The sequence below is a fragment of the Taeniopygia guttata genome, chromosome 14, assembly GCF_048771995.1.
Source record: "Taeniopygia guttata chromosome 14, bTaeGut7.mat, whole genome shotgun sequence".
NCBI lineage: Eukaryota > Metazoa > Chordata > Aves > Passeriformes > Estrildidae > Taeniopygia > Taeniopygia guttata.
Window position 1 is genome coordinate 479,681 of NC_133039.1, and position 26,747 is coordinate 506,427.

The 26,747-nt window shown below is 40.5% G+C and overlaps 3 protein-coding genes across 10 annotated transcripts in view; 2 read left to right on the forward strand and 1 right to left on the reverse strand.

Annotated features, from left to right (window-relative positions):
- The window catches only part of VPS35L (VPS35 endosomal protein sorting factor like), a 45,365-nt gene extending 28,667 nt beyond the window's left edge, over positions 1-16,698 (forward strand). The window contains exons 26-31 of one of the 3 annotated variants that reach the window (XM_041719047.2): positions 266-380; positions 7,952-8,091; positions 9,722-9,887; positions 11,647-11,765; positions 14,094-14,240; positions 14,726-15,631. In XM_041719047.2, the coding sequence (XP_041574981.1) occupies positions 266-380; positions 7,952-8,091; positions 9,722-9,887; positions 11,647-11,765; positions 14,094-14,240; positions 14,726-14,824 (786 nt within the window). In that variant the 3' untranslated portion in view covers positions 14,825-15,631. Of the gene's footprint in view, positions 1-265; positions 381-1,721; positions 5,647-7,951; positions 8,092-9,721; positions 9,888-11,646; positions 11,766-14,093; positions 14,241-14,725 lie in introns of those variants that run through there. The other 2 variants (XM_002197928.6, XM_032750986.3) reach the window with 2 other exon arrangements.
- On the reverse strand, positions 16,678-26,515 carry KNOP1 (lysine rich nucleolar protein 1). 6 transcript variants are annotated; one of them, XM_072935572.1, is made up of 5 exons: positions 26,389-26,515; positions 23,520-24,876; positions 19,921-19,992; positions 19,380-19,457; positions 16,678-17,020 (listed from the first exon to the last, which is right to left on the reverse strand). In XM_072935572.1, exons 2-5 carry the CDS (start codon positions 24,873-24,875, stop codon positions 16,709-16,711), a joined length of 1,818 nt encoding a protein of 605 aa, XP_072791673.1. In that variant the 5' UTR covers position 24,876; positions 26,389-26,515; the 3' UTR covers positions 16,678-16,708. The 6 variants fall into 6 exon arrangements, with proteins under 6 accessions (XP_072791673.1, XP_030141143.4, XP_072791670.1 ...); XM_030285283.4 differs by lacking the exon at positions 26,389-26,515 and adding an exon at positions 25,770-25,922; XM_072935569.1 differs by lacking the exon at positions 26,389-26,515 and adding an exon at positions 25,734-25,790.
- IQCK (IQ motif containing K) overlaps positions 26,442-26,747 on the forward strand; it is a 34,998-nt gene continuing 34,692 nt past the window's right edge. The window contains exon 1 of the mRNA XM_030285287.4: positions 26,442-26,633. The gene's annotated coding sequence lies outside the window, so the exon portion shown is untranslated. The remainder of the gene's footprint in view (positions 26,634-26,747) is intronic.

A 26,747-nucleotide genomic window follows, 5' to 3' on the forward strand; every position in this document is an offset into this window, starting at 1 on the left:
GAGAGGAACTCCTTGAGCTACAGTAATAGAGAGTCAGTTTTGAGCTTATCTAGCAATAGTAACCATTAAAAAAATTATAATTATTGAAATTCTCATTAGAAATTCAAAATTGCTGATTTTGGGCTTCACTTAATATTTGCTTTGTATTGAAAATCTTCTCCAAAACTGATTTACAGATTTTGATTCCTAATTGTGTATTAAATCAGTAAAGATTGTTATAACTCTGAGATAGGAATTTTATTCAATTTTTTAAAATTTACTTTAGGCTTGTGTTGCCTTCTGCTTCATTACAATTCCATCTCTGAGCAGTATCTTCACACGTCTTAATCTGTATCTACACTCTGGACAGGTTGCTCTGGCAAATCAGTGTCTTTCACAAGGTAAGGCATGAATTTGTCTACTTAAAGGTTCTCTTATTTCAGAAATCTAACTGAATAATAAATTGGTTGATATCCTAAGTCATATGAATATTTATGATGCAATTAAAATACAGCTCTGTTTCAAACTGTTAAAGGAAAACCTTGTCATGTTAAAGCAGCTCCTCAATGTGATCTCAGTAGCCAGGAGAGCTGACTGCAGTTGACACAGTCCTGGCCATGAGGTAGGTTGTCCTAAATGAGTTAGGAATTATGGAAAGCATGGTAAGCTTTTTTCCTGCATAGTTATGCAAGCACTCTAATCACAAATAGTGTGCTTTATTATAACTGAAAAAAGATATAAAGCTATCTGTGTAGGGGTTCACAGCCTGACAAAATTCACCAATGAGCTGGAAAAGAATTTCAGGTTAGGTCAGTGACAGGAGAAACTTGCTTTGTAGGTACCTGCATGATAAATGCTTAGCCAGGAAAATGTGTCACTATATCAGAGTGAAACAATGGTGTAATATCAGATCATATGAAGACTGAAAAATATATTTTCTTTTTTGGATCTGAATTATTGATTGAAATGTGCCAGAGCACATTTTCAGCCATGCAGTTAGTTCAGTGTTAAGTAATAGCAGATTCTGACAAAAAGTGATTTGGGGAGAAGAATGGGAGCTGTTCTGGTGTCAGAGTGAGCATTAGGTCTGTATCACCATTTAATATGATCTTGTTCATGTTACAAATGGAAGTCAGATATCTATTCCAATCTTCATATACTTTTAACTACTTGCAGTATTCTTCTTTTCCTTTTTGAAATGATGTCATTCTACTTTGTTTTGCAATTTTAATCCTGACTTTAAATGTCTGCTCTCCAATAGTAAATGCTTTTTCTTTCTTTACATGTTCATGTTTCTATTGGAGCTGTGAGAGTGGTAAATTGGGTTACTTTGCAACACCTTTTGTTGTGGCTATTAATTCTTTGTGTTAGCTCTGTGCTTCTTCACGAGAGCTTGTTTTCCAACTCTGCGTTTACCAGCAAGTTCCAGCTGCACAAACAAGCTGACTTAGGATGCTGATTAAGACTTTTTATTGCAGGGTGACTATTGCATTTCTTTGTTTTGAATCTGATGCTGACAGATACAGCAAAGCAGAGGGATTTAGAGTAAAGCTGACTGTTGTGTCCAAGTTTGTTGTGCAAATAAAAGATCTGCAAAGTCTGTTGTTGTGCAAATAGCATTGTGCAGTTTCTTTCAGAGTTTACATAAAATGGGCTCACATTTTCTCTCTATGGTCTTTTATTTAATTGATCAGCTTACCTTATCCTGTATGCTAATTTTTGTTATTGTTGTTGTGTTGCAGAGCTTCTCTTATTGGAAGCAAATCCAAAGCAGTTTTTCTGTAATATTTGGTCTTCGAGAATTATTCCCTGGCCATGTTGGGACCCACTCTGTGATTTAATATCTTTCAACTTATAAACTGCTTTTCAACTACTTTTGTGATCCAGTTCTTCTCTGGGTGAGACTCCTGGGCCCCAAAAATTGCCCAGATTTTTCGGTGTTAGGGTTTACACATCTGCACAGCTGTTGTTTGACACATGAATACAGTGTACTCACAAAGCAATTTATAGGATCCCCATCCTGAAATCTTTTAAGGTTGCAGATATATACAAAGTATTATGAAGTCAGTCTCTAAAGTGTGGTTCATTCACCACATTCTCCTGAATTTTGGACCCACAAGTTAGAGAGAGGACCATTTGGTCCATCTCTGCTTTTGTTAAAATGAAGCCAGAGCAAAACTGATGTTCAGTAACTCACTGCATTTACCGAGGTTTTATAGTTACTCACTTTTTTGCACCCCTAGCAAAGCTATTTTGGGTATAAGTTGTACTCAGAGACATGTCACTTGCATGAGTAATTTAGCATGTTAAACAGGCACTGTCTTGGGACTTTTTTTGTGAACTGTCTTTCCATGTGTTGATGCACTGAAGTCACATAATGTGTCCTTGAAAGTTACTTTTCACACAGTTTAATCTGTATCTCAACTGAATGAGAAAGAAGTAAGAAGTACTGATTAATTCATAACAGCAAATTTCACTCCAGTCAGTTAACTGGTGCCAATTAGACACTGATCTGCTAAAACCAATGCAGCATGAAGTGAAGATTTAAGCATGTGCCATTAATGGTAGCACTAGGCCAGGAAGGGAAACTGTGCCTTGTCTGTAACCTTTATTTCATGCTGATTTGAATTAGCTTAATTAGTTTAAAATTGTGAAGAGAAATAAAGCTGAAAGGTAATGTACCTGATCTGATAGCTCAGTCAGCAGTGGTGCACGTGTCTTCCTCTTTAAAGATTCCAGCTGGTGTTTGTAGCAAGGTAAAGTCTTGGCTTTTTCTCAATTTTAAGTTTCTGTGGGGAGTCCAGCTGTTTCAGTGAGTTGACTTTTCACTTGAACACATAACAAAATTGAGTACCACAACTTCTGTTGGCAATAGGAAGATTTCTCTAAATTGCCAATGTATCTATCTTGAAAAAAGAAGGATGTGCAGGTCATAACAATAAATGGATTTATGAGTCTGAGGATTGCATTCTAAACTATCAGCAATTGGAGAACCACAGCTAATCTGCTTAGAAAAGTTTGGAGTTTGCCTCATTCCTCATTTCAAGGGGCAGCAGTAGTAACCATCAGTCCTTGTGCCTCACTGCTCCCATTTCCTCTGTCCCAGCCTTGCTTGCTTGGATTTGCCACATTTTAAATCAAATAGAAGTGTTTGAACTCATCCAAATACTTCAGTATTAGAAAATTGTACTTTTTTCATAGAATAGATTTTCTTTAAGACAATGACGTTGGTCAGAACTGTGAATTTATACGCTCATGAAACTCCAGCATTAATACACTGATGGATGCCTGTCTGGGAATGTTCAGAATGTATTAAAAATGACTGTTGCCTCTTTCTTGGCCAGATCCCAAAACTTGCTTTAAATGAAATGAATCTGTAATTATGTTTAAAATGTTTTAGGTGAATTTGCCCTGGATGCATAGTTTGTGCCTCTGGAGAGCCTATTAAAGGCCCACCTTTGAAATGAGGATGCTAGATTTTACAGAGATGAGCTTTTCATTTTTCTTAACTGAGCCACTGAGCACTGCATGCTGCCAACAGAGAATAATAAATTCTCATTGGTCATGCTTTCTGTCGTGGGGGTGCTTGGACTAAATTGAGATTAAATGCATGCTCCATTGTGTCACTCTTTTGGGCTTCTGAGATACAGGTATCATTTTCATTGCACACATTTCCTCCCTGTGGAAATGCTGCTTTTGTCTGTCAAAAAAAAAGAGACAGCATGAGTTTTTAATGTTTGGTCACAGCATTTAGCAGGTGGTAGAGATGACATAACTTTCTGGTAATGTGTGTGAAGCAGCATTTTTGTTTTAAAGGCTGTGAAATCTTTGCCTCACTTGAAAAATAACATGCTGAGTGAATAAGGCAGTGGGATGGGGTGTGTGTTGCATTTACTGATTTCACCTTAAGAATAGAATTTCTTGTGTCCAGTGTCCTTGCTGATACTGTCTGATGGCCCTATATGAATCTTCCACTTATGTCTCTGTAGGCCTTTGTCTCCAAGTACTAAAGCCTTGTAACAGTCTTTAATCAAGCTATGCCTAAAACTGGCTCTGCCAAGCTTCATCCACATAACTACCTTTTTATCTGCAGCTAATTCATAGTATGAATTAACATAGTACATTCCAGCTCACCAAGCAGCAGCGCATTCATTTTCTAATTTCAAGTTTTTTCCTTCAACGAATTCTTGGTTGTTTCTGGATTGGAAGTGATGTGTAGAGATCTTTAAGATGGAGAACAATTAGCAGGAGTTTGAGGGAAAACCACATTTCAAGAATGTGGCAAAACTCTCACAATGCTCCTGACCTCATCAATGTGAGAAGAAGAAGAAGAGGATTCAACTGTTTACAGTGTTTGGTTGTCAAAACAATAATGGATTAATTTATTTAACAGAAAAAACAGAGTAACAAAACCCCCACGCTTGCTTCTCAATAATTTTTTGCACTGCAGTATAAGCTTCATTAAATTTCCAACATCTGTTGGATGTGGAAGTAAAATCTTCAGAGTATTAAATTAGGTTTGACAGTGTAAGACAGGGAAGTGGTGTGGAATGCAGAAGATGTGTATGGTCCTTGGTTTTGTCCTTTGGGTGGATTTAGCATGGTGTAATTGTAGCTGTGACTAAAAATACTTTGGGTAGTTATGTTAAACTCGCTCCCTTTTGCTCTTTGAAGGTGGCCTTAAGGAGTTTAATTGTTTTCCCATGTGAAAACAATTCCTCCTTATTTTTGCCTGCCTGAAATCTTGAATTTGTGCACTTTAATTAGCTATCAGAGATACAGAAAATACAATGCAAGCTGAATTTTTATATCTAGAGAGAATGATTTGTAGAAATATATGGAGGTATATATAGTTGTGTGTAGGTACAATTAAACATGTACATATGTCATAGTGAATATTGTCAATAGCAGAACATTCAGCACCAATTGCACTTGTTTTTTCTTCTGTAGGAGGCTAATTCTGGAAGTGCTGACTTGGATATCCAAGACTGTTAGTTTTTGTAGCCTGAAGGTCAGCATGTATGCTTGGGGAAAGATTTATAGGATTATGGTCAACCAGAATGAAGGAGCTGCTGTGAAAGGATGAATGTAGTGAAGCATGAAGTATGTTACGTTCAGAGCACTGCACAAGATATTAACAGCAGTTGGGGAAGGCTCCATCATGGTGATTTGCTGTAATGCACAGCCTGCTCTCCCCTTATCCAGTTTAACAGTGGTTCACTTCAGAAGCAGTGTTGTACTTTAGGCAGATAAGAAAACAGCATCCTTCATCAGAAGAAGCCTTTTTTATCTTATTTTTAGTTTTTTAATCAAGAATCAAGATTGTTGTGGTTTTTAGTGCTTTTTAAGTAGTTCCTTATATCTTTTGGAAGCCACGAAAAGTGATGTATGGTTTTGTTTTAAAACATCTCTACAGTAATAGTTTTTAAAAAATACTTTTAAAGATACAGAGAAACCATCATTGCATAACCTCATAATTAATGTAATTCAGAATTAAACACTGATGCTAATTTCATACTTGAAAAAGCAGCATGTCTGTGACAACCTTTTTAGTGAGGCTTTTCTCCAAACTCAGAGCATGTAATGCATACTCTAACTCCTCTCTGCCAGGATGCTAATGTTTAGAGGACGGGTCATTTTCTACAATCTGTAATAAAAAAATAAAAACCTTTGCATTGATATGCTTTTTTTTTTTTTTTCTCCTTCTTATGAAGCACATATATCTTGGATAAATGTGCTTTTAGTGTCCCAGCGTAAAACCATTCCATGGTTAGCACAGATTGGCAGGACTTACTACAAAATGAACATATTCTCCTTTGCCAGTTCTGGATGTAGCAAAGTGAAATACAACTGTTTTGTGCTGTATTGCTTTTTTGGCTTGCCTTGCTGCATGGAGTGGGGAAAGCAGAGGGGAAAAAGGCAAGGAGCAAGAATTAGAAGTGTGGGGCAGGAGCCTCGGTGTGCGTTGTGTGGGCAGGGACAGCGTGTGGGGCTTGCAGGGGAGACAGCCTGGGAGCAGCAGCTGTGGCTGCAGGGGCAGGAGGGCACGGGTGGAAGCCCAGGGAGCTGCTGGCAGCACAGACAGGTCCAGGGCAGCTGGGCACCGCTCTCAGCAGCCGGGGAACCTGGCAGCTCCTGGCTCTGGAGCTGCTCAGCCAGGGCAGCTCTCATTCACAGACACGGCGGGAGGCAAGGACAGTAAATTGAATCAAATGTCAGGTTTTCAAATAGAAAAGAAGAGGTTTTGGGTTTGCACTATGGCAGAAGTTTAGAGGATAATGTGAAGGATTGTGATTGCTGGGAGAGCAGGCAAATTAGGGTGAGGTATTTTGCAGCTCTTTTTCACTGTGGATGCTGATTGCTGCACAGGTCATTCTCGTCCTGTTATGAAATAACTTAGAAGGCAGGAGCATTCCCTGCACAGACATGGGTACTTTGGTATGCAGACTATTCTCTAAGGCACATTTTTTCATTTGTCTGGTCACATGTTTTTATTGTATGGTGATGTGGGACATGCACTTTTATTTTTTTTCTGCTGAGACAACTGTGGAAGTGACAGCAATTCATTTACTTGTGCTAGAATGAACATCTGCTGCTGCCTTCCTTCCTGAAATAAAGCAGAGAAAGATTCCTTACCTTCCTTTGGGTTGGCTGTCTAAACTTATAAGTTGTTTGAAATAAACATTCTTTCACCTCAAAACAAATGTGCAGAATAAAAGGAAAGACAGTGTTTGATAGAAGGGGTCTGTGTTCTAAGCACTAAAAAGTCCTTGAGCACTTGTGCTGAAAAAACAAGAGTGAGAAGAACTACAGTTTTTCCAAAGCACATGTTTCTCTGGTATTCCTCATAAGCTTAAATTAGATATCAGTTGGTACTATATTTAGCAAATTTGCTTGGAGTCTCAAATGAATTTTTCCAGAGCAAGCTGTGCTCCTGGAAAGGCCCATGCCTGCCTGTCAGTGGTATCTCCATCCCAGCCATGTAACACCTCTTGGCTTTCACCAAGAATTCTCCTTTTGCTTTTGATAAAAGCTGATTACATGGCCTGGGTCTCTGTTCCTGTAAAATAAAGATACAATATTAATTCTGAAGGATGCTTTGAAGTATATGGCTCAACATCTTGAGTGGGATGTGGATACTTGGATATTCTGAAATGTTGCCAAGGAAGTGCAAAACAGTGTTGCTGTCAGAAATTTTTTTGTGAACCCAGCATATATAGAAGGGCTTCTAGTGTAAGAGGGAACATACTGTTGCTTTTAATTTGTGAATATTAATAAATTTAGGAATAGATGTTCTAGTGTTTGGAATTTATGTTTTTGTAAGATTAGAGACATAATAAAGAGTTATGAAAAACCTCTCAATAGCTATTTTGCCAAGGCTGTAATGGTGGATGGTTTCTCTAATTCCCATATTGTGATTCTTGGAAAATACTCTTTTATCTAGGTAACCAGCAATTCCCCAGGTTCTGGTACTATATTAATATTTTACTTTTAGTGATTATTAATAATTAGAAATATGAAGTTGTTGGTACTTCCATAGAACTTAAATGCCTTTTGTGAATGGATTGGTGAACAAAATAGCATGAACCTTTTACCCTCACTTTGGAGTCCCCATTCTCCTGGCATAAGAATTTTCTTTGATAAGTCAATTTTGAATCCTGTGCTAATTTCTTATTATATATGCAATACATATGAAATGATGGTGTCTCCATGTTAGGCAAAGGAGAAGAGTTATACTTTCAGAAGTTTTGAGTGATGTGGGAACTTCTTTTGGAGAAACAGCATCATTCAAATTAACAGATTTCTCAAGAATCAGACCGCTGCCAAGTCTTGGGTTTCTTTGCTGTTCAGCACATTCATTTTCTGTCATTTCTTTGAATTCTGAAACAAATTCAAAGCAACCATTGGGTTACAGGCATGGCTGCCATCACAGCTGGAGTGATATAACAGCAACTCTATCTTTATTTTGTAGCTGATGCTTTTTTCAAAGCTGCAGTGAGCCTTGTTCCTGAAGTGCCAAAAATGATAAGCGTAGATGGAAAGATGCGACCCTCTGATGCCTTCCTCCTGGAATTCCTGTGTAATTTCTTTTCCACATTATTAGTTGTTCCGGTAAGTTGAGTGTGTATGAGTAGCACACAGGTTAGTATAGACTATTTTGACTTTCCTGTTTAAACATTTAGAGTAGACTGGGCATCTGGAGTGGTAAATGCAGGGATTAGTTTTCTGTGAAAAGATGAACTATTCTGCTCACTGACTGCAAAATCACTCACCCCAATGCAAAATGGGGAGGCAGAAGAACTGTGTGAAGGTGGAGGTACAGCATTGCCACTCTCAGCAACACCTCTCACTAGAAGTGGATTTGGGGTAGAGTGAAATCTCACCATTGTTTAATTGTGTAGACAGCATTTACTGGTTAATTAGCTAAGTATTCAAAAATCTGTAATACATGAGGGGGAAAATATAGAGCTCTAGTTCTTACTAGTTTCAGTTACTTGGTATAGGTTGCCTAATCATTGGAGTGAAAACAATAATTAGAAGATGTGTTTTGGCATAACCTTCCTCTTCTGATGAATATTTCACAAAGTACTACCATTCTACATCCTTCCAGTTTTTAACTGTCAAGTTTAGAGAGGGATGTAATTTTCTCTCCAATATTTTTAGTTATACCTAAAAGATGAGGGGGAACTGTAAATTACCTGTATATTCATTTATTCTTGGAGAGAGTGGGTTTTTCCTCCTCACTGAAACCTCCCTTATGGTTTTCTCCTTCCTTTTTCCTTTGCCTGTTTGGAGAAGCAGCACACAGTGTGGTGCTGTCCAAAGCCTTGTTGTCAGAGCTGTGCATTCCCCCTGCTGCAGTGGCAGGGGTCTCCCATGTTCAGAAAGGTGGAGGGGCTGTGCTGTGCTGTTGCAAGGGAAGGGGAAGCTGCCCCTGGGCTGTCATTGCTTCCATGAGTGCAGCAGTCAGGCTCTGAGGGAAGGCTGTGGGGTGACTGGGATCATCAGCAGGTGATTGAAGAAGGGAGTGAGTGACACAGCCTCTCAGATTCAGTAAGGAAAAATAACTAGATGAGATGCCAGCATTCAGAAATTAGCTTCCCTAACTTTGTTCCCTATTTACAGAAGATCAAAAGGAAGTGTCCCCAGTGGTCTGGGATTTGTCCTGTGTGTCTTGGTGCCACTGCTCCAACTGCCAGCTGGAATTAGCCCGGTGCAGTATAAAGCTGCTTGTAAAAACTCCCAGCTTATGAAAAGCAGAGTCTTTCTTTTAATTTCATGTGAAAAGATTGTTTATTGTCTGTAACTGACTTCCCACTGTAGGAGTTCTTCTGAAACTCATAATTATATGAGTAATACACTACAGCTTACTGATACAATTTTAATAATGAAATCTACCAGTGTTTAATTTTAGAGGCTTAGCGGTTAAGAAGCTGAAAATTAATTTGTACTGCTCCCCCATGACTACAAAACAAAGCATTTCAAAGTTTGTCTGTGAAGGCTGCCTGGATCATGTTGTAATTATGGGTTAAATGGGCATTTTAGATGGAAACTGGAAAAAAATTTAAAGGATTTGCAGGAAACACACTTAAGAAAAGTAGCTGTCAGATTTAATTATATTGTAATTCCGCTTTTATAGAGCTCAAACTGTGACTGTACACCACTGAATGACTGCAAATAATCCTGGTTTTGTTCTGGGGTTGTGGTGTTGGTTTTGACCTATCTTTTTTCTTCTCTGTAGGACCATCCAGAACAAGGAGTGTTGTTTCTTGTGCGAGGATTACTGAATGTGATCCAGGATTATACCTGGGAGGATAACAGCGATGACAAAGTCAGGATTTATACTAATGTTTTACATCTGCTGTCTGCAATGACTCAAGAAGCATTTATCTACCATGTAGATAAAGGTAATACCTAAGGGGGACTCTGGCTCCTTGCATTCCACCAGGACATTTGTAGTATTGTCTAATCACCATAGCCAGTTAATGAAGACCAATGGTAATGAGTCTCACAGAATGGATTATTTTCCTATCCAGTTCCAGGTATTGTAATTTAGAATAATTCCAGGAGTTGGCTTCTGAACAGCTGCAGTCTGTTCTTTAAAGTGAATCTGTGCAGGGTGGGTTACTTAGTTTGCTTCTGGTGGTGTTGGTGCAAATGCTTATAAATGTGAACTTTTAAAGTAAAGATTATGCATATGAAGGGTTTTATTTAAGTCTAAAAGCATCAACTTGATTTATACTTATCATTGGTGTTTCATCCACATTTATTAAGAACTCCAGTTTTCAGGATGTAAAGCCTAGTCTTCATTATTTAAATTATGTATTTGATGCTTTGAGTTCTGGAAATTGCAGTAACTTAAAAAAATATTCAGAATAGCTAGAAAATTCTAAAGATCTTACATTTCGAAAAACAGCTGTCATCTTTCTTGTAATAATTTTTGGAATATTTTGATATATGCTCTAAAATTTGAATATTTGCCTTCTGATTATAGATTACTAAATTAAGGTGGAGTAATAAATAAAAATCCTTTCAAGCACCCTGAAGATTAATGAGTCAGAGAGTCCAAGATGGTTTGACTTTTTCTTTCAGTTGCACAGACTTCACAGAGGGAAGGCTGGAATGTGTTCCGCAGTTCTGCCAGATTTACCACCCATGACAAAATACCACTTGCAGCTAGCAGCACAGAAAATAGCTGTCAGTGGAAGTGCTACTCTGTAGTAAATCTGCTGTTCAAATTCTGTAAGGAAGTGTGATTTAGCTTTTTCTTTCACTCCATTTTCTATATGACCGAAATAGCTGCATAATCCCAAGATGAGAAATCTAAATTAATTAGATTTTAATGGAGAGAAGCATGGAAATATAAATTAGTAATTTTTCCCCTGTAGTAGAGCAATGGGGTTTTTTTCTAGGTGGACCTTGTACCTTAGCGTCTTAAAATAAAGTTTACTTGGAAACAGGGGATTATCTTTCATCTTTTGTGCTTTCTGATTTACCTAGAATATATTTAAACCTAAACATTTCTTTTACTCTACTTCTTAATAGAACATAAATAAATTAGGGCAAAAGGCCTGTTTAAAATTGCAATTATATAAACTGTAAAAACTTGAAGAGCTCTCTCCCTCCTAAGAATCCTTTAAGGTCTTTGAAACTGAAAATATGCTTTTTGAATTTCTATCCATCAGTTTGAGGTAATCATGGGTTTATTTTAAGGAAAAAAAAATATGCAGTTTGTTTTGAAAATCTGGTTATTTTCAATAAATGAAACACAAATTGTTTGGCCCAGTGCTGCTGTCATTGTAGATGATGTCCATACTCTTCTAAAGTGATGGAAGCAGGGAGTCTGTCTCTGTGGAAAACCTGAAAATTAACATGATATGTTGCTTAACATTAAGTCTAGGAGATATTTGTGAGCCTGGCTGCATCCAGGAGTACAGGACTGGCTTTAAGCTAAAAGATTTTTCTCATTGTTTTGCTCTTAAAAACAAAAGGACATAGTATGCAACCAAGTGGTAGGCACTTAAAAGACATAGTTCTGTTTGTGTTTCATGGAGGAGGGGCATTTTATGACTTCCAAATGTGGTCTTCTATCAATATATGATGTTTCCAATAGTAAATAAATGTATAGCTCTTTAGCCAGGCCTGAGCTTGAATTTGTCTCTGCAGTTGATTCCAATGATGCTCTGTATGGTGGAGACTCCAAGTTCCTGGCTGAAATTAATAAACTGAGTGAAACAGTGGTGTCACAGATCCTGGATCACCTGAAAACCCTGGGAAAGGAGGAGGTATGTTCTTACTCAGCTTCTTACTTCAGTTCTTACTGAATACAGAACCAAAAATAATTTGGAGTTGAAGAAACAGATCACCTTTGACCAGGACTTGGTCTTTTCAAAAGCTTCAGGAACCTCATAACAAAAGGAAATTGGGTATTTTAACTTGTTTGGAAAATGAGACCATCACATAGGCAGGCTTGTGGTGGGGACCTAATGATGTCCAATTCTGTAATGAGCAAAGTGAGAATTCACAGTTATTTTATTACTGGGGAAAATACAATGAAAACCACCTTTAATTATAAAAGTTTCACATCCCAGGCACTGAGATGATGTCAGGAGAGAGGTACAGAGGGAGGAAATAGTTGTTTTGTCTTTACTCTGACTTTAGTATATTTGTTCAATATAAAATAAACTCTAGGCAGCTTATTGGATTTCTTGATTGGAATTCAGAGGCTCTGAGGGATCAAATCTAGCTTAATGGATTGTATGTGAAAGGCAGGTGACTGATGTTTGCTGAAATAATGAGAACTCACTGTTCTGTTAATGTACCTGTTTCTGAGAATGGACAGCTTCCCAGTCAGCCCTCACTGAGGCTGCTATTGATAGAAATCTTGTGGCTCCTGGCATGGAATGGGAGGGCAGGGCGTGATGGATGGGATGGAATTTTTTAGATGGGCTCTTTACACAGTAGCACAGAGTGTTTGCCAATACAGAATGTGTTAAGTGATACATATTGGGAGGACACTGGGCTAAGTTTAGCCTTTACTCTGCTTTTGCTATCCTGTTTGTCCTTCCTTGAGCAATAGCAGAGATATAAGATGAAAATATCCTTTGCTCAAATCCTCTGCATCATTGTACACATCACCTCAGGGAATAGTAGTTCTTTTTCAGAACAGTGCAGCAGAAACAATGTCCAATGTTCCAGGTCTTAGAAGAAAATTTAAAATTTTCAGGACTGTGGGTTGTATATTAGGGATTTGTTTGCATCTGACTCCTGTATGGAATTTGTGGGTAGGAATGTTTGTAGGACTTGAAATCTATGGTTTCTGAAAGGGCTTTTTTTGTTTGTTTTCTCCTTTCAAGCACACTTTGAGTAGGGAGATCCTGTGTTAGTTCGCTAAGGCTGTTGTTGCATAGAAAACTGATTGAAGGCTGAGCAGCACAGATACAGGTGCTTGGCCTGCCTTTGCCTCTGCAGCCTTGGATTTGCTCCTCTGGCCATCCTTATTTGCAAAGAGGGACCATTTGTTTTGTTTTGTTGAGTGAAAGTCATTGAGAGATTTAGATAAAAATTGCTTTGTAAAAATGAATAGTTGTTTGAGGAAGCTGTTGTTGCTGAGGAAATAGAAGTGATGAGAATATTGTCAGAGAGCTCTAATTGTGCTAAAGTAAAGCTGGTCATAAAATCACTGGTATTTGGATTGCTTCACTGTTGGTGACCTTTTATTATTCATCTTCTTGGCTGCTCATTTAAATGAACAAGGCTTTAATGATTTTGTGTTTATATTGGTTCATTTCCTTTAAAAGCTATAAAATAACATAAATTATTTTCTCACAATAAAATCCTTTCACCAAAATGGCAACTTGGAAGAGAACAATGCATCTTATTGTTAACACAGTGTGGTCTTTTCACAGTATTAGAGAATGCTTCATTTATGTGACAGTGCTGGAATGGAAATTTTTAGTTCTGGACAGTTCTGTAAAGTTCAAGCTGTTTCTGGTTAAGAGAACATGTAGCAGTGAATTCTCTCTGCTCTGTGTGGGGAAAACTGCTCTTATGCTCCTTAAGGTCCCTCCTCAGCAATGTTAGGGGAAGTAGCTACAAATATGGTACAAATATGTTCATACCACCAGAGTTTCAGTAAAAGAATAGCAGGAAAAAAACATCTTTGGTTAAATAAATAAATAAAAGTAGAATAGACTGGGAAAAAAAAAGCCTGAAGTTGCATTTAGATTGATGATAGTGGTCTCTAAAAATTTACAGCTAGGGTGCTCTAAGTGTGTGTTGGTTGGTGTGAGGGTGATTTCGATGCAGTTGTAGGGAGTCTGGAGTTGTAAATGTGTCAGACCTACATACTGTGCTATGCCAAAGTGGTATGACACGTAGGAGTCTGAGTAATTATTTTATTCACAGCAGCTTATGTTGATTTACAGCTAGTGCTGCTTGGTGCATTTTGAATGGAATATGAAAACTCTGTATTCTTCTGTCTGTAACTATTGCTGTGTGTTACAAAAGGATGCCCTTTGAACTTGTGGGGGTTCAGAGAAGCTGGTGAGGTTAAGCTGGGTGTTTTGGGATGAGTGTACAGTAACATGGGGATATTTCTGTTTTCATCCCAGACCCTGAAGCGGCAGAGCCAGCTGGCACTTTATTTCTTTAACACCATCCTGGCTCATGGGGACCTGCGGAACAACAGACTGAACCAGCTTTCAGTCAATCTCTGGAACCTTGCTCAGAAGCATGGCTTTGCTGACACCAAGACTATGGTAAGGGAGTGAGACAGATAATGCAGAGAGGTTTTAATTTTTAATATCTTTTTCCACTCTTTATTTGGGAAAAGGTGACATTTTCTTGATCTGAATAAACCTCATTCTCTTTACAAGCTAACTTAAAAAAAATCAAGTTATCTTAAAACCCCAACAAGTTATTCTTCTAAATGCTTCTTAATGAACAAGCAGCTTTTCTTATTTCAAGTGGTCTGTATCTTTCTAGAATTTTAATAGTATATAAGGCATTAAGAAATCTGAAAGTGTTGGTTGTTCTTAACTTTTTGTTCAGTACAGAAAACTAGCTTAAAGAGAAGTACTGCATTTTTATTTTGTGGAGGAACTGCCTGGTGAAAGTGGCATTTGAGAGCCTGTAAGAAACATACACATGATAATGAGCATGATAAAACACCTTCACAAAGATGAACTGATGGCTGTGAAATAAGACAATTAAAATCTCCAAATACCTTTCTTTTCAAATCTAGGTGAAAACCCTAGAGTACATCAAGAGGAGGAGCAAACAACCTGAAATGAGTCATTTCACAGACTTGGCCCTCCGGCTTCCTCTGCAGTCCAGGACCTGATGAGTGCCTCTTCCAGAGACACCTGCACAAGGGAGCATGGAACCAAGGCCAGAAATCACTCATCTACATTTTCACTGCAGGAGTTCAGTGTATTTTTATTTTCCTTACTGAGACAAATTTACTTGGGCACAGCAAAGGTAAAACTGTTCTGAGTGCAATAATTTAACCTGAGTTTCTGTATCCAGTTTTACCATAGTATTGTTATTTTAAATGCTGATTTACATTCAGTAAGCAGTATCTTGAACCTCTATGGTTGCAAAAGCCTTTTGAGATCTGTTGTAATTTTAACAAAAAAGGAAGATAATCTGTACAAATGAGTTCACAGCCTTAAAACTTCATCCCTCTTGCAGAACAGTCATTCTCCTCTGCAGAAAGCAGCATTTCCATACAACAGTCAGACTAAGTTGTGCCTCTGCTTTGGAATGCTGCCAGCATTTGCCTGACTGGCTCCAGTAGCAGAGAAAAATGGCTGAGGTGTTACTGTTCTAATTTCTAGAATACATTTACATAGACGTGTTTATGTTTGCATTTTAGTCCAGTGATGTTTTGTATAATAGAAGGAATCGTTAAGAGTTGGAAAGGAAAATGGAAATTATGCCAAGTCCTCTATATTTGCAAAGTGCACTATCACTGAATGAAACAATTTGCAGCTCATCTGTGTGTTCTGGGGGTGTTTGTGTATACAAATCTATCACCTTACCCTTCTGGAATTCAGTTACATGTACTGTTACTATTTCTAATAAAATCTCTCTCATCCCTTCTGCCCCATGGTAAGGAACCATGTTAAGACCTTACATCTACTATTAATTTTGCTTAGTGTTTTTTTTTTACTCCTTGCCAGGCAAGTAGCTGAGGGCTTGAATTCAGTATTTGTTTCAAACCAGAAGAGAAAACAGAACATTTACTACCTGAATTTCAGTACAGCAAGAGCCAAAACCTAGAAGGGCTGGTGGAAGCTGGTGCTGAACACTGAGAGCACTGATGCAAATCAGCATCATATTGAGGTAGTGGTGGCTTAAATGACACTTTAAAGGAGAAAGTTTTCTCCAAGAAGTTTAGACCCTGCAGGAAGAGCATCTTCCTCTTCCCAGATACAGGAATGGATTCATGGCAACCCCTTAAGTGGAGTCTCAGCAGAATTTTCACTTCCTCTCCAGAGCTGCCCAAAATGCACCAGAACCAAGTGCTGTTTTGTTAAGTGTGTTTTCTGCTGGAGGCAGATGCTTTCAGGTGGAGCAGTTCATTGCAGAAAACTGTTGTGGAAAAGTGAAGCTGTCTTAAAGAAATGTAGTAGTTCTGTTTGTGCAAATCTTATACTTTCATTTTTAGATAACAGCTGCTTATTGAAAATCCAACTGTCAGAACATAGTTCAAATATAGAGATCTTCAATGCTATCTGTTATTATAAGGAAGATGTTAGATTTTCAAGAATTACTTTCTGAGTTAAAAGTCTGCCCTCATCAAATTTGAGGGCACACCACTAGTGTGTCTTCAAAGTAAAGCACCATCATTTTGTACCACTGAGTATAAAAAATGTGAAGATTTTACAAAACAATAAAATCCTTTTGAGTCATTTATGATATAGAAAAAATAAGTTTATTAAATCAGCATTAAAAAAAATTACTGAATTTCAACTAACTGCAGGCATGGCACACATCTTCAGTCTTTGAAGGAGGCTGTCTCTTGCCTTGATAAACATGATAAAGGTTTGAAAAACTTACTGTTTGGGTGAAGTGAGGACCCAGCTCCACTGGTATATGCAGTTGAAAACTTGTACTTCAAGTACTTCATAAATGAAATTTCTTCAGCATTTTGTTATTTTATTTCAAGTAAAGAGATGTAGAAGGCAAAAATAAATTTCACGCTCTTTATTACTTCTGAGTTTTAATCTTCAAATTTTATGGATCTAGATGCATATTTGTCTATATATACTTTTTTGTTGGCATTAGGCTGAAATCCAAGACCAATTCCTCTGTGTTGCTTCAAGTCCATTGCTTTATCAAACTCCATCTTCAGAGCCTGCTGTAACTTCTCCTGCCCTTCCTGGTTCAGAGCCATGTTTGGTTTGTTTGTATTTGCTGAGGGACTTTGAATAGGCACAGAACCCTTTTTAAAGCCACCCATTAGTCTAAAAAACTTCATTTGTTGCTCAGAACTTTTAAAAGTAGCTGTACTCCACTGTCCAAGCTTCATATCCTGTAAGGCAAAACAAAGTTAACACTAAAATTTAAAACTACCAAGACCAAGGAAGACAATTTCTGGCTGGGTACCATGAGAACAGAACACAAAAGCCTGACAGGGGGACAGAGCTGGGAAGTGTTATTCCATGGGCAGTACCTCTCCAGGGATCTGGTAAAAGACTGACCCAACTCTGCCTGAGTGCACCTTCATCAGCATTTCAGCCATTTCACCTGCAGCCAGGGGTTAATGAGCTTGGAGACTCTCCTTCCCCTCTGTCCTTAGCAATCTTGGCTTTCTGCACCCTCTCTGCTCCAAGAGCCAGACAGCATCTCCTATTCTAAGAAAACTGTCAGCCTTAATCCTCTTCTACTGTCACTTTGTAGGGTCATCTTTTCATTCTTCCACTGCCGAGTTAGGGAGCTGCTCTTTTCAGCAGTGTTATGTTAGTTGTGGACACTGTTCAATCTGGCTTACAAGCTTTAAGTAATTCTCAACCCACTTTTAAATTTAAGCATTCTAATCCTACTAATTACAAGTAATATTGCAAGGGTGCAAAACCAGAGGGCCTCCCCTATCCAACAGGACTAATTCTAGTTCTCTTAAAGCCTCTCCTCTCTTGCAGTTTGCTGTGCTCTTTGTATTTACTGTACTTGCATTTAACTATACTCTCTGAACTACTTCACCCCTTCAAGATTTTTTGTTCTGTCTGCAGATTCTGGCCCCTTTCTGAGGAGGCAATATCCAGCCAAAATGAGATTTCAGCTGTTTGTGGAAAACCCAGATACACTGTAGGATTTACAGAGTTCATGAACTTTTGGCTTACTTAAGAACAGGCTTCATTATTCAAGTGTATTTGACTCCTGAGCTATAGCTCTGCAGTCACTTATAAATGTTTTTGGCAGGATTTACTCAGAATTTTTTCTTTAAAATTGGGCATGATACTAAATAGCAGAATGTCCAATTATTAATTAAACAGACTGAGCTGGCTACATCAAAGGAAAAAAAAAAAGTGAATTCAGTGATATGCTTATGTCAGCCTGAAATCCTTCCAACAGAACAGTTGCAGCTTGCATGAAACAGTCATTCTCCAGCAGACAGCCAACATGACACACAGCACGCTACACAACTGCAGGCAAGCTGCAGCAGGGGTTCTTAAAGGTAAAAAAATGCAAGGCTGGAGTATCATTCACTATCACAGGCCAGAATACCTGCTATTGAAAGAAAGCTACCCATAATAGTTCAGCCTTTCGACCTTGCAAGGTGCTGCACAAGCCCAGTCTGTGACACAGATACATGCACACATCCAGATACACACAAGACACAGATAAAGAAATATAAATCCTCCCTTTGCAATGGGAGACATCTGCACAGATGCAAATATAATTATGACTTGTCAAAACTCTGTTTTTAAGTGAGCTGCTGGCAGGCACTACACCCAGCTTTTGCTGAAGCATTTCCAGCTCACTTTGTGGAGCTGATGAATTAAGTTTTCACAGATTCTATTCTTCTGCATACTACTAAACAGAGACAGATCAGTGCCAAATAACTGAGATCTCCTGCCAAGGATGTCATTTTTCTCAATGACTTCAGAGTCTATTAGACAGTTGTAGTTCCAGAGCTATGCAGACTCCCTCCCACTATGTTAGATCTACAGAAGTTGTTTTTGGCATTTTTTGAGGCATATTCCAGCTTTCTAGGCATTCTGGCAGTCCTGTAAAACAAGAGAAGCCTGAATTACTAGCAAAGCTTTCTCTCCACCTCAGTCTTCTTACCCCTGGCTAAACACTGCAGCAAGTTTCCACTACCTTACTGTGAATCTGTCAGGAGCCAGGCTGAGTAGGATGCAAAAGCAAAGAATCAGGAATCATCTTCCAAAGGGGTGGAGGGAAGATGCAGAAGCCATGAGAGGACCGACTCTAAATATCACACAAGTGTGTTTACAATTGCCACCCCCTTTTCTTTTCAAGGTGTGTCCCTGTTGCTGAATGTGTGCAAAGCCTTGCAGATAAGAAATCAGATACACTTCAGTGACTGCTGCATCCATAGCCCAAAAATTACTTGTATTTCACAGTAAGCAGAAAATGCTTCTGTAGCAATTTTTGATGCCTCATTCTCCAGAGGAACCAGAGAAAAATGTTGCTTTTGAGGACTGATGATGGGAATTAGAGCACTGTGCAGTGGCAAGGAGTTCACTGCTCAGCTCTCAGACTCTTGGCATTGGACCAACTTGTTCTATAGCATGACCTGAAATCTGCAGTCAGAAGGAACACTGTTGTACATGAGCCACATACAAAAAAGAGCACAGAGCTTCTTACAGGAACTTGCCCTGGGAGGCAGTATTTCCATCAGGCTGAGGTCTAAACTCATACATTACCTGTCCCACTTTGGAACTGAGAGCTTTGGTTTTGCCAGATTCTCGGTCAATTTCTTCTTGCAGGGCCTGCCGCCTCACCTAGTGTGCAGAAAAATTCCATGTGCAGCATTAGACTGTGTCCCATGTGTTAAATGACAATTAATTCAAAATGAAATAATAAGAGAAAACCAAAAAATTAGTTATCTTCAGAATTTTGCAAGGATAATTAAAAGGTGCATGGGATCCTTTCACACACTCAACATGAGAACTGTAATTTTTTAGTGTATGTTAAATGAGTGGTTTCTGTATCAGGTACGTCTAATTTTCTAACTGCCAACACTGATGAGAGGCACAAAGAAATGTGCCTTTAATTTAGTAAGTAACTTCTGACAATTAATGTACATTTTGGACTTAACCCACTCATAAAGCACATTTTAAGCAGAGCTTTCTTTGGGGCAATCTAGGTACAGATAAGCAACAAAGCAGTTTTTTGGTATCAATTCCTATGCATATGTTAAATGCTGACTTGCTTTAGATCTTACCCAGTTAGGACAAAGCATACCTTGTCTATGTTAATTTCATCACAGTTTCCTTTCTTTTCCTGCACAATAATTACACCATCATCTAGATGTTCCTGTAGAACAGGAAAAAGCTTGTATGATTATTTTTATACATTCTGGTTAATTGGAATTTACACAGCTCTTACCACAAAAGTAGTTAAAACAGTAAGCAATCAGTAGTACTATTCAGGGGCAAGAAGGAATAGTCAGCTCTAAGATGAAAATGCCAATTAAATCTGTGTATTCCTATGGAAGAACCTCACAGAGATTTTCTTATTTTAATTACGATGAATTATTTTTAGATTTACACATTAATAGGGATCTGCCAACAACACTGGCATGCACAGTAATGTCTGCAGGCAGAGTAATTTCAAATTAAACCATTTTGTAAAAGCTTAAATTTATACTTGAAAAAAGGCACAGAGACAGTGAAAGTTAAAAAAAAAATTAGAAGTTGGAGGTAAAATAAATAAACATCTCTCTGAAACAATAAACAAAAGCCAACCAAGAGGCAGCTGCACTGTGCTCCCTTGTGGATGACGGTGCCCAGGGAGCTCCCAGTGTGGAAGGAGCACAGGGAGAGGCAGGACTCATACCTGAACTGTCCCCTACAATGGCAGCCAGCAGCACATCATTCCACCTTTGAGAGCAACGACAGGGAGCTGATGGAAGAGACAGAGCAGCTCCAGAAGGAATGGATGTGCTGGATGGCAGGAGGTAAATCTGAGAGTCCACACACAACCACGTCCTGATCACACCTCCACCAAGCGCAGCCCTGCTGCAGCTTTAGCTCCCAGTGACTGGCGTGCCTCAGCCACTGCCCCCAGCCTTTCTCTTCCAAGTGCGTAACAAGGAGAAGCTTTTTGGGCATCCGGTACAACAGGGTAAGTTTTAAGTCCAGGATAGTGGTAAATGAGAGCCATAAGCTTTAGACCAGCCTGGAAAAAGTGGCCTTAGAGAAGATCTATTGATACAGCTAACATAATAAACCAAGCATGAAGCAGCCAGGAAAATGACAAGGAAAAGATCTGTAACATACTTCTGTCAGCAGAACCTGCTGTTACTTTTTTGAGGCTTTAGTTATATTAAAAGCTATCAATGATTTACCTCATTTTCCAAAGCTACCTTTTATACACTGCTTTCACACACACACAAGTACATGCACTATTAAAAATGTGAGAACACTGTCTGCAGGAAAGACAGCTCATGCTCTTGGAAGAACAGAAGAAACCAAAAACAACCCCCAATTTACTTCTAGATGGCCTGGTACTGTCTTTTCAGATCCATTAAAACAAGCAGGTAAACTGTCCTGACAGGACTCTGCAAACAACTGCAGCATATTTTTTCTTTTTAGCTGGAAGGAGGGAGCACCCCCATCCCTGCTCATTCCCAGCACAGTGCTGACAGGCTGAGGGTTACTGAGTGGAAAAAAGTACCCCATGGAGGTGTGCCAAGCTCCCTCCAACTTAAGGGAAAATGAGCATGTTCCCATGTGGTAGGGTTATGCTGTCTGCTGGCAAACAGCATCAAAGCAGTAAAGAGTCCTCACTCCTCACTGCCTGAGCTGACTGCAATGGGATCCAACGAGAAAAACACCAACCACTAAGTGGGTGTCACTCCACATCTTTAAAATTTGCTCTTTTACTTGCAGGGCAAGCCCAACAGAGGGTTTTTCAAGGCATGCAGAGCATGTGACATGCTGTAGATTAAAACATTTCAGGACTGTGCACAGTTAAATGCAAAAGCACATTATCAGCCATTTATTGGTGCAGGGTCTTTTAGCCTGGCAGGAACTAGAACTCGCTAGAACTGTTTAACCCAGATCTCTCAATCTTCATATTTTCTTTTGAGTAGTTTTCTATTATTAAAGGAGCTGCCTATGGAAAAGAGGAACAAACCGTGCATCACTCTACTCCCTTCTTCTCAACAGTTTGCAAGGTATTTGCTGTGGTTTCCATATTAACTGGTCATGGAAGTTTACATGTCATTGTAGGGCTTATCTGGCCTCCACACAATGTAGGCAGCTGTAAAATCCAAATAACGTCCGACAATCTCAAAAAGGCAATGCCAATTTAATTACAAAATATATCCAGCAATAAAACCACCTTGTCCTTTTGAAAGGTCAAAAGGAGAAATCCAACTTGAAAGCCCCAAACATCTGCTCACCTCATGACTGATAAGCATACACACTCCCCTCACAAGCCCCTGTGAAAAAAGCCTGTATCTGGGTCTTCACATGAATCTCCATTTAATTATTAGCACTAGACACCAGGCAGCTGCCAGGTTTCCATAGAACTTGAGGTAACTGCGTCTGAGTGCATGACAAAGCAAATGAAGTGAAAAGCAGCTTGCATTATGCTTTACTCTACCCTTAACTTGCAAAACTCTTCAGTGATACTTTCTTAACTAGTGCTTGAAATTTAAATAAGCCAAGCATTCAAAATTCTTGATAGCAAGCAACTGGAGTGCAGCTTCCTATTACCTACAGGAATAAAAACAACCTCCTAGTAACTTGCAATGTGTCATTTTCAAAATTAAGTTTAAACAGCTAAAAATACAAGATACCTCTTGATTTTCTGAGCGTCTCACAGCTTAATTTCCAATGATGACAACAGAAGCTGGGCATGTAGGCACTAACTTTTGGCACCCTTAACTTTAATATATTTGATATAAAATATTATATATTTTTTATTATATAAATAAAAAAGTCCATATGTCAAATATTTCATCAGTTCCTCCCCATGATAATTTTACCTCAGAAATGGCAAGTACTGCAAGACTCTTGGATGGGATTTCCTTTACCAGTCAGTCAGGATACAATCCCAGTTATCCTCAGTTACAATTCACACAGTTCTTACATCTATTTTTTTTTTTTGCATAGATTTATTGTTTTAATTAAAACTGTATGTTTAGGTCTTAGTATTTTTCTACCAGAATTTGTATTTCAATGCTCTTGGTCCAGTCTACACTTAGGATTCCTAAGATTTTTTTCTCTGTTGTTTTGTTGGAATTAGTGAACAGGTTTTGGCTAACTTTCCCCTTTGTTTCTCATATTACCTAACTCCAGCAGTGACAGCAGCAAAGCTTGAGGAAAGTCCAACAAACAGATGAACTGATGCTGCCAGGGTTACCACTGCTCAGGGTAAATGACATGGAATTCAGCTCCTGTTTGATGAAGAGCGTTGCCACTTTGCAAAGAGCAACTGAGCATTTATGACTGTACAACCCCACTTTATTTTGGGGCCAATACTTGCTGCTAGTGGTAATATTTACATTTTCACAACTGTAACACTGCATGGTGACAGCAGCAGGCATCAGTGCTTCCCCACAGATCAGCTCAGCTGGGCTCTGATCCCCGTATGGGCCCTTCCTTTACGAGCTGGATGTGATGATCCACGTGGGTCCCTTCCAGCCCAGAATGTCCTGGGAACTGAACCAGGACCTGCTGAAATACATCAGCTGATCCTGATCCCCACAGCCAGTGGGGCCCTCAGGGACCCCAGTGCTACCCACAGGCAGAGCAGCCTGCAAAGCTTCTGCCCCAAAGGCTTCCAGCTCCTCAGCAGCAGGGAGCAAAGCTGCTCTCCTCTCCACAACTTACCGCTGACTCACTCCATGGCGATTCTGTCTTCGTCTTTCTTGCAACTGCTTTTGAACCTGGTTCTTCAGCTAAGTCCTGTGGTGGTACTTTTTCCCTTTTTTTCGTTTTCCTGTCACACAGTACAGGATTACTACTGCATAATGCCCCATCTGCAGTGTCCCCTGTAACACACTGCGCTCGCTCCATTTCACTCTCTTTCTTCTTATGGCTTTCTAGCAGTGTTTTTTGGCTTTTAGAAGCACTGTCATTGTTTAAAGAAACTTCTGAGTATGTTGTTTCCTTCTCCTTTTTCTTAATCTTCTTCTTTTTCTTCTTACTGACTTCATTATTATCCTTTAAAGTCTTCCTGTGTTTCTTTCCAGACAGCTCTTCCTCCTCAAGCTCAACTTCTTGCTGTGCTGGGAGATGCTTATCAGGAATGCAGTGACTTCGGTCTTGCTTATCTTCATAGGCTGAGGAAGAAACAGCTTTTTTTTTCTTCTTTTTCATCTCTTTGATACGCCCAAAGTTCTTAATTTTGTCCTCTTCCTCTCTGCTTGTCAATGTAAATTCCCAGGAATTATCATTCTTCCTTTTTCTGAAGTCACTTAATGCAGTGGGGTTACCAGGAACTCGATGCATGTAGTCCTCATTAACTGCCAGTGCTAAAAAATTGTCAGATTTACCTTTCTTTTTCTTTTTTCTTCTCACATAACTCTCCCCACCACTCTGGGCATAATCTGTGTCATAGTCCTCACCCATAGAAACTGCTTCTTGTGAAGTGCATTGGTGGGGGTTTTTACAGACTTTTGCAGATTGCCTTTGTTCACTGTCCTGGATGTCCTCTAACAAAAAACGGTATTTCTTCTTTTTTTTCTTTGTTACCTCACCATCCAATTCCAAATCTGAAGCAGTATTCTTTCTCTTTTTTTTTAAAGATAATTCATTTTTCTTAGTACCATCTGTGCGATGATTTGAAAGCTCCACATCACTACTCTCATTATTCTCCAAGGAGAAATGACACTGGACTTTTTTTTTCTTCTTTTTGATTATTTTAATTTGTTTCTCTGATTTTTCTTGAAGTTGTAAATCCAAATGACCTTTTATATTCACAAAGCTTTCTAAATTATCTTCTCTGAGTAATTCAGAGCCAACTTTCTTCTTCTTTTTCTTATTATTCTTTGGTTGCCATTTGTGTAAGCATTCATCTTTTAAATTTTCCTTTTTCCTTGTCTTCGTCTTTTTCTTGAAATGGCGATTGTCCTTAGTTTCACTGACAGTTTGAACATCTTCCCCAATTTTAATGGTAGTCTTCAACTTTTTCTTTTTCTGAATAGGCTCCTCACAAATTTCTTTTCTCTTTTTCTTTATTATCATTCTAAAAAAGGAAATGAGGCTATTAGCGAACTGCTTCAAAGAGATGATATAAGTCCCAATCTACTTGGTCTTCCTTTATTCTGAAACCATTCCTGATCTCCCATTGTCCCTGACATTCTTTCTAATTTCAGTCTGCCTTCCATGATGGGAACCAGAATGTACTGACATACAGACACATTCAGAAAATACTGTTTACTGGGGTGATTGGTTTTATCATGTTGTTTAGTGCACCTTATCTTAGTTTGTAAGGTTCTATTTGTCTGTTTCGCAGCAGCAGAACAGAAGGTTTCCACAGAAATACCTACCCTCCAAATATCTTTCCTAAAGGGCAGAACATATCCATGTGTATACAGAAATACAATCAGAGTAGTTTTCCAGGTACCTGTGACTTTTCACTTAGCACAGAACTTCACACCGCTTTACAGCCCACTCAGCATTACCGACCCTTCTACGGCACCGGAATCATTACCTTAAATTTCCTTCTATCGGTGATTTCTTATCCTTGCTCTCCGTTTCTTTGCTCACGACACTTACGCCAATGAACTGGTTACAACACAGATGCCTTTAGCACCCACTTACCGATAAACTCAATGATTGCCACTCGGTTTACAATAACACCACTGTTATCGCTGTCAAACCCCGGGGAGCCCCAGCCCAGCACAGGGAGGCACGGAGGGGCCCCGCTGCCCGTGCAGGCCCCGCTCAGCCCCGGGCCCGCCGCGGGCCGGGGGAGTCAGCCCGAGTCTGCCCGCTCCGGGCCCCGCCACGGCCCGGCCCGGCCCGGGATGCGGTGGCGGCGGGGCCGTGCCGTGCCGTGCCGTGCCGTGCCGTGCCGTGCCGTGCCGTGCCGTGCCATACCGGGCCGGTCCCCGTACCGTCCCGTGCCGTGCTCACCTCCCGCGGCCACGTGCAGCGCCGCCGCCGCTCCGGAAGCGATCGCGCCGCGCCCGCCCCGCGCGGGCACTGCCGGAGCCGCTGCCCGGCAACGCGCGGGACGCGGCCATGGCGGCGGCGGGGCCGGGCGCAGGTGGGAGAGCGGCCCGGCCCCGCTCCGAGCCCCGGGCCGCTGCCCCGGCCCCGCTCCGAGCCCCGGGCCGCTGCCCCGGCCCCGCTCCGAGCCCCGGGCTGCTGCCCCGGCCCCGCTCCGAGCCCTCGTGCTGCTGCCCCGGCCCCGCTCCGAGCCCCGCGCCGCTGCCCCGGCCCCGCTCCGAGCCCCGCGCTGCTGCCCCGGCCCCGCTCCGAGCCCCGCGCTGCTGCCCCGGCCCCGCTCCGAGCCCCGCGCTGCTGCCCCGGCCCCCGGGGCCCCTCCCCGCCCCGGGCTGAGGGGGCCGTGCCCGCCCCACAGAGTGCCCCAAGCCGGCAGGAGCGGTCCTGCTCGTGGGCCTTCCGTTGCTTTTATTGCCGTAACCTCCCCACAGCCGCCCTCCGTGTGTGCCCCGCTGCGAGGCGGTCAGGGCCCGGCTGTGTTGCCCCGGCGCTCTGTGGGCTGTCCAGCGGGGCAGTCGGGTGTTACCTCGGGAAAGCAGACCGGCTGTGTCGGTGCTGGTTAAATGAACGTTAAATGAATACAAAACTGTTCTCAGAGCAGCATTCTGATAGCAGAGCCCCTGCGCTTCTCCCAGAGTCTGAGAACGCTGAGACTGCACCGCTGGGAGACCAGCACTGCGCTTCTCCAGCGGGGTTATCTTCCTTCAGCACTTATTAGCGCCCAGAGCCGGCGGTTTGCGTTCAAATGCCCATTCTCAGCGCTGCAGGGAGGTGGGTTGTTCCAAGCCAAGCCTGCAGACCCATGGATTTATTTGGTGGTGCCCAAACCTCAGTGCGCTGCTGGGGCTGCGCTGTGGGAGCTGGAGGTGTTCTCATGTCCTTGTC